General features: G+C 45.0%; 1 protein-coding gene across 4 annotated transcripts in view; it reads left to right on the top strand.

The window, feature by feature from the left end:
• Tmc5 (transmembrane channel-like 5) overlaps positions 1–12,513 on the top strand; it is an 84,578-nt gene that overhangs the window by 28,871 nt on the left and 43,194 nt on the right. For 3 of the 4 annotated variants that reach the window (XM_039085213.2, NM_001401626.1, XM_039085220.2), the window contains 3 exon segments: positions 900–989; positions 9,047–9,146; positions 10,684–10,771. In XM_039085213.2, coding sequence (XP_038941141.1) covers positions 900–989; positions 9,047–9,146; positions 10,684–10,771 — 278 coding nt within the window. 4 annotated transcript variants of the gene reach the window in all.

A 12,513-nucleotide genomic window follows, 5' to 3' on the forward strand; every position in this document is an offset into this window, starting at 1 on the left:
TATGACAGCGAAGCTCAGAGATGTTAAGTAGCATGTTTGGGGAAACAGCTGGTAAATAACAGGGCTGAGACTTACTCCCAAGCAAGAAGCTAGGGAGCCCAGTATTCTCGATGGTTTGCCTTTTGTTCTTGACATGGATCATGTGAGCATATCCTGCGCTACGTGACACTGTCACACAGAAGCAGGGAGCAGACTCTGTCCCTAGGAAAATCAGGCCATACTTGGTCCATGCGTCACAAAACACTAAGGGTTCAAGGAACCTTTGTGCTTACCTATACGAGCAGTTTCGATGTGACTTGTAACTTATTAACTAACAAGTTCAATCCATTACAGAGTGAGATAGTACAATTACGAGTAACAAGTGCAGCTAGAGAGTGGGATAGAAATTTAAGTATGTAAACATGAGTTTATGTAGTGAAAATAGAGTTTTGTGAAATGTGTTTATCAATTACCCGAGCATTGTTTTGTGCTGAATCACAAGTACAATTTTTATTTAAAAAATATTTTGAGTTTTTGTTTATTTCTATTTAATGTGTATGGGCGTTTTGCCTATGTGTGTGACTGTGCACAACGTATGTGCAGTGCCCTCAGAAGCTAAAGGGGGTAGGTGGCTGTGAGTTGTCATCAACTGGGAACCAAACTCAGGTCATCTACAAGAGCAGCCAGTGCTTTTAATCACTGAGCCATCTCTCCAGCCCCTAAGTAGTTTTAATCGTATGATTTTTGTATTTTAATCCTTTTTTCTACCCAAGCTCTTAGTCTTGGATCTCCTAGGACCTCAAAGGCAAAATCTTGGTTTAGGGGACCCTTTGTGACCATTGTAAGCACAGTCAGCCATCGTGTGTTCCTCAGTGTCTTGTGTGGAAGGACTGATTGGCCATGTTCCCACCTCATTGCAGTGAACCCTGCTTACATGAGAGGAAGCAGTCCTGTCTGTCCAGATAGAAACCTGTTGCTGTGCGCACGTGATTGGAACACATCACCCCAAGGTAAAAGTCTTAATGGATCATCACTAAAACATCAGCCCTGGGGAAGGACTGGGCTCAAGGCAACCGAGGTAATAGAAATTGCACTTCATCCAGACCCTTGGTCTTCTAATGGATATGGTAGTGCTTCATTTATTAAGAGTTTTCTCCCTGCCTCTGTCCATCCATTTATCTTTCTCTACCTTCTTCCCCTCTTCTGCTGTGGGGACTGAACCTGGGGTCTTGTGAGTGATCAGCACACACTATCCTTTAACCTTACCACTCAGAGTTTCCTTGTAGATAATACAGGTTTCCCCATGTAAGGATCATGATATCTTCACTAGGAACGTCTGGTTGAGCGATGGGAGAATGGTCCAGTGGGTAAAGTGCCTGCTGTGTAGCCATGACGACTTGAGTTTGAATCCCAAGAACACCCACACCCACACCCACACCCACCCACACCCACACACACACACACACACACACACACACACACACACACACACACTATGTGCAATGTTGAATATCTGTAACTCACTGGACTGGGGCCAGAGATAGATCCTGGGAGATCATTGGGAAGCCAGTCTAGTGAAAATGGAACCAACCTTCAGGTTCAGTTGAGAGACCATGTCTCAGAAAATAAGCTGGTGAGCAATAGGGGAAAGACATCCTGGCATCAACCTCTGGTCTCTACATGTGCCCACTCATACAGGCGAGTGCCCCATGCACACATAGGTGCATACAAACACACATACACACGTTTAAAAAAATCTTCTCGTTATAATGGAAACCTAATTCATTAGCAAGGAAGGTATGGACTTAAGGGGGGGAGGGTGAAGGAAAATATAAGACCTGAAAGTCATAATAGCTTCCACTTCCTCATATGGTGCCCAACACACAGGTAGGTTAGGGGTTCTTGCTGGTCAGTTCGTTGAATATAAAAACCATTGCCTCAGAGTCTGAAGCCAGGGCTGGGTGCCCCTGGATTCTTACTCATCCACTGCTCCCCTCTGCTTGGCTCAGCTTCTCTTTAAACTTGACCTTCACAGACATGAGGGTCAGGCCATCAGATCTGCAGGAGCCCCTCAGTGTAGATATCCCTCTGAAGGTTTTCCTCTCTCCCTAGCTGTCCAGTGCTACAAGGAACACATGTCCACACTTGAACCAATCATTTAATCATAGATGACAAAACAGGGCCACCTATCTCGAGGTTAATGCTTGTGTTTCTGGGGACAAAGTCCAAAAGTAAATTGTGAAATAATAAGGCAGCTTCCACAAGGTTGGCATGTGTATGTCACTAGAAGTGTGTAGACCAATGGGAGACAGAGGCTTCCTCTTGTTTGTATGTTTGCATACGTAGTGTGAATGTATGTACGAAGGTTTGAGTGTGTGTGTGCTTATGTGAAGTCAGGAGTTGACATCTTCCGATTGCTTCAACTTACAAATTGAAGTGAAGCCCTCCCACCACCTTAAAATTACATCTTGGCCAGGTGTGGCTGCACATACCTTTAATCCCAGTATTTTGCAGGCAGAGGCAGGCACATACCTATGAGTTCAAAGATAGCCTGGTCTATATAGCAAGTTCCAGGCTAGCCAGGGCAACATCATGAGACCTTTTCACAAAAATAATTAAATAATGTTTTAAATTTTTATTTATTTATTTATTTTATTTGTGTGTGTGTGTGTGTGTGTGTCTCACTATGGAGGTCAGAGGACAAACATGGAGGAGTTGGTTTTCTCCTTCTACTGTGTTGGAGCCCAGACCTGAACTCAGGTCATCAGGCTGGGCCAAAAGCCACTTTAACAACTAAAGCATCTTCCTAGCCTCATACAAGGGAGCTTTTGGGATTCCTATATCCCATCTCTGTCTCCCAAACCCTGGAGTTACAGGAGGCAAGTGCTTGTGTGGATACTGGGATTTTAACTCACTTCCTCAAGGTTACCTTCAAGCATACGTTGAACTGTCTCTGCGGAAAGGTCGAAGGCTTTGAAGTATTAGGATACTCTAAATATCTAAATATTGTGTGTGGCAAGAAAGGCTTTAATTAAAGGCAGAGACTGATGAGCTTATGGAAACTGTCAGAGAGACACTAGGGAAGGCCATCCCAAGGGCAAGCTTGTGAACACAGGGGACCAAACAGATGGGTTCTTACAGTGCAAATCAAAGGACTCTGCAACCTAAAGTCTGCCTGCTCAGTATCCTTTGAGCAGATTCCAGACTTGTCCTTCCAGAACCTTCCCAGGCTAGGGTGTAACTTTTGCAGGAGGTAAATTCTACAGTCTGGCAGTGGAGCACAGGTTGGCTTTGAGGGAAAGCTGTACAGTGAACATCATTACACTGCTCTGTCCAACCAGCATGTGGTTGGAGGAAGAGGCTCCAAAGGTAGGCTTTTAATCTCCCTATTCTCTGATTTTCAAATCTCGTGTCAATTAATTGATGTGTCACTCTTATAGATTCTGCTAATGCCTCAAGAACTCCCTGGCACAGAGCAGGCACTAGTAAATAAATACTTGTAGTAAAAATTTATTGAGCACCTTTGAGCACTTAGTTCCCAAATAAAAGACACAAAGTCTTTATATTTAATAATTAGTCTTAACAGCACTAGAGCTGGGAAGATATCAACCCTCAAAGCTATTTTGTCCACTTTCCTGTTGATGACTCCGTGATATGACTTGCCACACTCCACCTGGACCGCTCTTACTCCAACTAGCCAGTCCTCGTGGCCAGTTCTCATAATTAACTTACCCAATGGCGTCTTCTCTCTTCACCTCTCTGATTTTCTCGTGGTCTCTGCTTCAGACCCCAAGCATAGCAACCGAAACTCTGCCTCTCTTCTGCCCAGCTACAGGCTGTTGGCATTTTTATTCAACCAATAGTTATAAATTAAGGAGCAAGGTTACATAGCATCACTTGGTGTATGTGAGGCAACCAGTACTGGGGGCCAGTATTTAGCATTACAATACATAGCAAAAGACCAGACTTCAACATACTTGCTAATTTACGAATGAGTGATGAATTAATGCACATTAGCACCTTGTTCTAGAAGGAGACAAAGGAGAAGTACTCAAACTCTTCTTTTTGGGTTTGGACCTTTAATGCAACTGATCTCTGACATCTTAGCCTTAGGCAAAATCCACCACCACCACCCATCCCCATTGAGCCTCAGGGGTTTTTTTTTAGCTCTGAAATGGGGTAATTGTGAAAACCGGAATAGCATACTCTAAAGCAGTGGTTCTCAACTTACGGGTCTCCACCCCTTTGGGGGTCAAATGACTCTTTCACAGGAGTTGTCTAAGACCATTGGAAAACACAGATATTTACGTTACAATGTATAACAATAGCAAAGTTACAGTTATAAAGTAGCAACAAAAACAATTTTGGGTTGGGGGTCACCACAACATGAGAAACTGTATTAAAGAGTCGCAGACGGCATCAGGAAGGTTGAGAACCACTGCTTTGAAGTATCTACCCTCAGTAAAGTCAGGCGATGCTAATGACCACCGTGGGAAGGAGTTAAGAAGTTTTTGTTCAATCCTGACTTGTAATAGGAGGCAATGGACTGAGGACATCATAGCATCTCTCTGCCCACTGAAAAAAATGAGCATGTTGGTCCCGGTCACTTGAAAATCAGGTCTGTACAATAGTTCTGTTCAGGTCTCTGGCCCTGGGGCAGAGCAATACCTTAGTGATACTTAATTTTCTCAAGAAGCGGGAAGAGTTGAGAGAGTAATTCGATAGAGAAGCTGTTTCCAAGATCCTCTCAAGGACTGAGTTTCCCTCCCTCATCCTTAGCCGACTAATGTCTGCTTGTTTTCAAAACAAGAAGGCACAAAAGCAGAAGGATGGTGAAGGGGGGGGGGGGGGAAGGCCAGCCAAACCAACTCTTTTGAAAACTCGGTCCCAAAGGCTGCATTCTCATTGGCTAAAACTGGGTCACATGATTACTCTTAGCTGCAGAGGAAACTGGGAGGCTCTAACTGAGCAGTGTCTATCCAAGAGCTTCTGCAGGTGTGAAGAGGATAGACAGTAGAAGGCAGACCTGAGGTGATCGGGAGATAATGCTAATGTTATGAACTCATGTGGTTTTATATAGAAGACTTTAGTTATCAGTGTCCACAGGGTCTTGTGTGGAGGTCAAGGAAAACTTGCAGGAAGGATCAGTTCAGTCTTCCCGCCATGTGGAGATTACACATGGGTCATCAGGCTTGGTAACAAGTACCTTTAATCACTGAGCCATCTCACTGCCCCCAAAATATACATAGCAAGTGATGAATATAAAATTGACAAGAAAACCTTGTCCTATGGTTACAGGTCATTTAGAAGACTCCCACCTTCTGTTTCTAGAACCCCATTGTCTTTAATGAAGGGTTCTGTTTAAAATTTCTCACTTAGCTACCAAGGCAGAATTCTCTGTAGGGAAACGTGTCTCCTCCTGAGGAGCCCCCTCAGGGACAGAGGCAGGAGACATGTTGTAATTTGTGTGGAGCTCTTTGTGAATGAGGTATCCTTTCCCCGATGTCATCGCTCTTCCCTGGAGGACCCAACCATGGCAGTCTGAGTGCTTATGAGACCTTTGATGACCAACCCTGTGAAGAACAAGTCTTCGTAGGCAAGAGATGCTGTCAGACGACCAAGTGAATGAAATCATCATAGAAGTGGAGAATGTTCCCTCTGGGGTCCAAAGAAACGTATCCTCAAATCAAATTACTCTGAGAAAGTCATCAGCAAAGCCAAACTTCAGCATGCTTTCCTCATCAACTGCAGACACCATAGACTGTCAGATCTTCAGCCATGGGAATGACAGAAGGCACAACCGGTTGTTGAGGTTTTCATCTCTGAATGACTCGATCTCTCAGATCTATCATGGCCCAGAGTGCCTGGGCATGGATGAAGCCTGTACTTTTCATGAAACTGTTCAAGGTATAGAATGCTCAGGAAAAGTTAGGGAAGTAGCTTTAAAGTTGTCTATGGGTTGCTGTTGTTGTTTAAGTTGTGTGTGTGTGTGTGTGTGTGTGTGTGTGTGTGTGTGTGTGTGTGTGTGTGTGTACTTAGCACGTGTGGAGGTCAGAGAACACCTTAGTGATATCAATTCCCTCCTACCTTTCCCTGAGGTGCAGATTGTGGGCATTGAACTCAGGAAGGCATACTTGTACAATCGGCCTTTTATTAGCAGGCTTATCTCGTGCTGGCCCCTTCACTGCATTCTTTTTTGTTTTTCTTTTCTTTTTTTTCTGGAGCTGGGGACCGAACCCAGGGCCTTTCTCTTGCTAGGCAAGCGCTCTACCACTGAGCTAAATCCCCAACCCCCTACTGCATTCTTTTGAGACAGGGTCTTTCACTGAATCTTTAGCTCCAGGACTGGCTGGCCATTCAGCCCCAGGGTTCCTTCTATGCCTGCCTCCCAATGGCTGGGATGATACTACTGTGCCCAGCTTTTTACATGGGTACTAGGGATCCAAAGGCAGATACTTAACCCACTAAGCCATCTCCCCAGCCTTTAATTTAAAAAAAAAGTTATCAAGTAATTTTCAAGGATCATAGTCAGGAAGCTAAAGGATGTGGGCAATGAAGAGAAGTGTCACGTTGAGACTTACCTACTCATGTTCCAGACAACCGCATTTCATATGACTGGAGTTAGTCATCAAGTTTAGTTTTGTTAGTTGTATTTTATCTTACACCTTTGAGGCAGGCTTAAGGAGGAAACTGAGGCTCAGGAAAAGTCATTGTCACCATGGTTTCATGGAACGAGACAGGATGTCTCAGAGCTAAGTTAATTCTTAGCCGGAGTCTTAGCTGAGGTCCTCCAGCCTCTGTGCTCCTGAGGACAACAGAAACGCCATTTCTGTTTTATCCCATGACAAAATGTTGATGTAAGCCTGTGACTGGGATGGTAGGGTGTTTACCTAGCATTTACCAAAAAAACCCCTCTGGGTTCCATCCCCAGCCCCACATATACAGGGCATGGTAGGATATGTCTGTGGTCTTGGCATCCATGAGGTGGAAGAAGGAGGGTCAGAAGGTCTCGTTCATCCCCAACCATGTATGGAGTTTGAGACTAGTCTGAGTTATATGAGATCTTATCTAATGAATTTTATTAATATATATTTTTCATTCTAGGTATAAAGTCTATCATATGCCAGTATTTTCCAGGAGAAGGGGAAAATTAACCCAAGGTTTTACTAACTCATACTGTGCTCCCTACCCCAGCTACTCTGTAATGGCTCTCCTGTCCTCTCTCCTCCCCTCCACTCCTTGACTCCCTTCTCCTCTCCACACCTTACTTCCCTCCCCTCTCCCTTGCTTATCCTAAACAGGGAAACAAAAGCTCCTCCTTTTCAACAAAGTGAGTACCCCTTCCACCTCAGTGAACCCAGAGCTTCCTCTCAGGCTTTCCAGTTCCATGTTGAGTCTGAGCCTGAGGAGCAGCCCACACCTGCCCATCAGCAGAGCATCATGCAAGCCAGTCTGTCTCATGTTAGCAGATGGTCACAGAGCTCGGAGGTCACACCTTAGACCCACACTATCCAAAGGAAGAAAGGCAATCTTTGCTTCTCCCCTTTTTGTGTAGAAAGAAGAAATCCTTTTCCAAGAAACTTTTTGACCAATAGTATGTCCCATGTCTCTGTCTAAGTCCCCAGCAAAGACGATAAGGCCACTGGATTGGCTTAGACACGCTGGGACCTGTCCCATGTGCCTGGAGATGGTGTTTGTAGAAGATGCACAGGACTTGTTAAGGAAGGGGAAGTAGGGAGTAGGGTAATCCAGACTCAGTGGGAGTTCGTAATTAATAGGAGGGGATGACTTGGAGCCTGAAAACATGACGGTGAGTTAGAAGAGAATGGAGAATTGAGAAAGTCATGACAGTTGTCAGGGACCTAGGAAAAGGCACTCGATTTTTGTGGAGTTCAGAGAGATGCAGGCGGGCGAGATCTGTCGCTTTGCTCAGTGATGATTTTGTTTTGCTTTTGCTGTTGTTGTTTGCTGTTCGCCTTCGGAAAGACAGAAGTATTAGATTAGAATAGTCTAAATATTAGCTTTGATTATGAGCACACCTTTACACACACACACACACACACACACACACGCGCACACACACACACACACACAAACACATGTTTGTCTTCTAGTCACTTCCATTTGTGGTTTTGTTTTTTGAGACAGGGCCCCACTATGTAGCTCTGGCTGACCTGGAACTCACTCTGTAGCCCAGGATAGCCTTGAACTTAGAGATCCATCCACCTGCCTCTGCCTCCTGAGTGCTGGAATGAAAGGAGCCACTGCAGCAGACCCTATCTGTGATCTCTGCATCCCCTGAGTCTATGTTATCTCCTATACCAGTCTATATGGTGCTGGGTGTTCATTGTTCAAACTGGGAAAATGAGAGACGAGATCCACCAGTTCCAGGCTAACCTGAGCTATAGAACAAGAATCTGTCTCAAAATAAAACATGCTCTAGTGTCAGTACCATGATTGACTGTTTGATTGACGTATTTATGGGGGACATGGATGAGACAGGATCTCACAAGGTAACCCAGTATACTAGTTACTCTTGTATTGCTGTGGTAAATGCTGTGACCAAGGTAACTAACAGAAGGCATTTACCTGGGCTTACAGTTCCAGCCAGTTAAGAGTCAGCCGTAGTGGAGAAGCATGGTGGCAAGCAACAGGCATAGCAGCTAGAACAGGAAGCTGAGTGCTCACATCTTGAACTGAGAGCAGGAAGAGAGAGCTACCTGAGAATGGTTTAAGTCTTTAAGCTCTCAAAGCCTGCCCCTGTGGTGTACTTCTTCTAACAAGGCCACACCTCCTAAACCTCCCCAAACAGCACCACAAACTGGAAAACGAACAGTCAAATGCCTAAAACTATGGGGAACATGTCACTCAGACCACCATACTCAGATTGGTCTTGCAGCCATTATGTAGCTCAGGATAGCTTTGAACTTGCTGTCTTCCTAACTCTGCTTTCCAGTTGTGGAATTATGGACAAGCACTGCCAAGTCTCACTCCAGTGTCATCTCTTAAAATGTTAAGACCATGTTAAAGAAAACAGCAACAGAACTCTGCTCCTTTTCTTCTGCAGGACAAAAACTAATTGCATCCCTGGTTCCCATGACATCCAGAGACAGAATCAAAACCATCAGAAACCAGCCCAGGACCATGCAAGAGAAGAGGGAGCTTAGGTACGGCCATTGTTCTTACTTGGGAGCCTCAGTCTACTGCAATTGTCCTGTCTCAGAAAGATGAGAAAGGCATAATGCAGGAGACAGTTCTTCTGCAAGGAAAACCTTTATGGAGTGGGACCCCCAACTCTCTTCAATGCTCCCCACAGGCACTTATAATGTAGCTTTAGCTGTCCTCAAATTCAGGCTCCTTCTGCACCAGCCTGCTGAGTGCTGAAATAAAGGTGTGTATCACAACCTTATGGATTCAGGCTCTTATGTGACCCAGGCTGCCCTTGAACTTGCTATATAACCAAAGATTGTCTCGAACTCCCCATCCTCCTGCCTCCACTTCCTGAGTGCTAAGAGCTAGGACTTGGCATGTCTCCTTCGAGGGCATGGGTACCCTGGTGCATGACTGCTTCTAGAAAGGATTCTCTAGAGAAAAGCAAGTCTCCAGTGAGCTCTAGTTACCACTGCCCAGGCCAGGTACTCACTTGAATTGGTTTCTTCAAAGCTAAGACATGTTCTGGTCCTCTCTCCCAAAGCCCCGATGCCAGTGTAACCAGAAAGATGTGTTAGTCAAATCCTCCAAAATCTCTGAGTCAAATATCTTCAGGTCATCAAAGGCAAGGAACGATTGAGAGTCTGACAGGAAATAGAGGGTTCTAAAGAGTCAGGAGAGCAGATGCAGTGTGTGCAGCCTGGGAAGGCTGGGAGAGGAAATGGGAATCTCTGAAATAAGTGTCAGGAGCCCAGGAACCAGGACACATGCATGCTGGCTTTTCGGACAAACCTACAGTGTTAGTTACTTTCCTACTGCTGTGATAAAACACCAGGACCAAGGCTACTCATAGAAGAGTTTATTTGGGATTATGGTTCTGGAGTGTTAGCGTCCATCACGGCAGAGGGCAGACATGGTGACTCAAGCGGTATCTAACAGCTCACGTCTTGAACCACAAACAGAGAGAGCACCCAGGAATGGCTGAGTCTTTGAGACTACAGAGCCCACTCACAGTCATGTTTTGGTGAGCCACACTTCCCACAGAGCGCCACTAACTAGGAACCAAATGTTCAAATCCGCCCCCAAACTCTGGGGAACAGCTCATTCAAGCCACCCCACCTACCATGGGAAGTGAACAGGGGAATCTGTGAAAGGAGTGTGGGAACACTACACAGCCTAAAAGCTTCTTGTAGATTTCAAACCACTCTAAATTAAAGCTTTGCTTTGAAACAACCAACAAACAAATAACAAAAAAAAAAAAATAAAATAAAAATAAAAATAAAAATAAAAATAAAAAAATCTGGGGAGAAAGCTCAGTTGGGAAATGATGCCATGCAGGCCTAAGAACCAACCGAGCTTATATCATCAGAACCCATGTAAAAGCTGACACCCTTGAGACCACCCTTGTATCTCCAGGGCTGGGGCCATTGAGATCCAGGATTAAGTGATTCCTCTTTGACCCCCAAGAGGTCTCCTTGTCCAGGGATGGCTAGGTTTTTTTTTCGGAAATGAATTCCACTGACGTCCTTTATTTTCTCCTATTGTTTTCCACAGAAAGATAGTTGACAAAGAAAAAAACAAACAGTCTCATGGTACCTTCGAGGCCAACTGCTGTGCTCAGTGTCTCAGCTCCCTTTCCCTGGTAAGTCAACTTTGAGAAATATTTTTTTTCCATGCCTTTGATCTCAGTACCGGGGAGGCAGAGGCAGGTAGGGCTCTGTGAGCTGGAGGCTGGATAAGGGAGACTTGGTCCCAAATGACTGAGTATTATCTGTTTACATATAATATGCATGTTACTGCTGTAACACAGGCTACCTCAACACCTGCATACAGCCTGAGTGGATTGAAATTAGTGTTTTCCTCTCCCTGTCCTTCTGTTATGTGAACAAACTTCTGTTTCCTGCTGACAAGAAATAAACTAGTTTGGTGAACCAGTCAGGCTAACTACGATTACCTACAGGGCGCCGGCAACTTGCAGGCTGTTGCACCACTGAAGATGTTTCTCTCCCCAACAACCCTTAACTGCCTTATGTGTGAGCCCCTGCCCCCAGCTGTTAACTGCCTAAATATCTTATGGGAGGAACCAGGCCTTTGAGTCCTTGCTCCTGTCCACCACGGAAAATGAATGGGTTCAATGTTGCATAGATCTCCTGAGTACCCACAGCTGCTGAGAGAGTTCAAGAGCGCAAAGGCCCTGTCACAGCCTGAGGCTGGCATCCCCCACCTTCCTCCTTCCTCTCTTCTTCCTACTTGCTTGCCTTCCTTGCTTCCTATCTGCCCTCATTCCATCCCCCTTTCTTTCTTGCTCTCTTAGTACTGGGATTGAACCAAGGTCAAGCACCTGCCAAACGTTTACTCTACTCTTTAAGCCCTTGAGGTCCTCTCTTCTAGATCCTTATACAATGTATACTAGGCTATTGTGAGCTATGGTCATCCCACCTCGAAACACCAGCACTCATTCCTTCTTTACCCCAGCCCCTCTCAATCTTTCCTTCCCTCAATTCTTCCCTGCCTTTAGTAATCTCTAAATCCACGTTCTTCCACACATGAGAGGGAACATGCAGTGTGTGTCTTTACATGTCTGGATTGTTTCATTTTGCATAACATCCTCTAGTTTATCCTCATTTCAGCAAATGATAAGGTTTCATTCTCTACGTACACACACACACACACACACACACACACACACACACACACACACACACACAGTCTTTTCCAATCCAAACACTGAGGACAGCTAGTTTAATTCTACACCTTAACTTTTGCATGTATGGTTCTATAGGAACTTCACTGGTTTGCGGATCTCATTTCCTTTTATTATATACCACGCTAGATTGCTTTCTATTGTTACTGTTATAATAAAGCACCAAAAGCGATTTGGGGAGGAAGAATTTATTTGGCTTATACTTCTGAGATCACAGACGGTGGCGAAGGGACTTCAGGGCAGGAACTGAAGCAGGAGGCGTGGAGGAGTTCTGCTTACTAGTTTGCTTCTCTTGGCTTGTTCAGCCTCCCTTCTTACGCAGCCCAGGACCACCTGCCCAGGAGTAACACAGCACACAGTGAGCTGTCCTCTCCACTGTAATTATTCAGGAAAATGGCCCCACAGATTTGGCTGTGGTCAATCGGATGGGGTTAGTTCTTCAGTTGAGGTCTAACTTCCTAGATAGAGCTAGGTTTGTGTTAGGTAAACAAAAACTAACCGGTAGACATATGTGAAAGTGGGAGGCTGTATCATTTGATAGTTTAATATTTATTCTGTTCTGGGACTTATTCATGTGGGTTGATGGGATAAACTGAGCAAGAGTGTGACAGCAGTGAGGTCAAGGGTCAGGAGTGGAAAGGGGATGGAGGGAAAGGAAGCCAACATCCAAATTGTATAGG

This window comes from Rattus norvegicus, chromosome 1 (assembly GCF_036323735.1).
Source record: "Rattus norvegicus strain BN/NHsdMcwi chromosome 1, GRCr8, whole genome shotgun sequence".
In the NCBI taxonomy this organism is placed as follows: domain Eukaryota; kingdom Metazoa; phylum Chordata; class Mammalia; order Rodentia; family Muridae; genus Rattus; species Rattus norvegicus.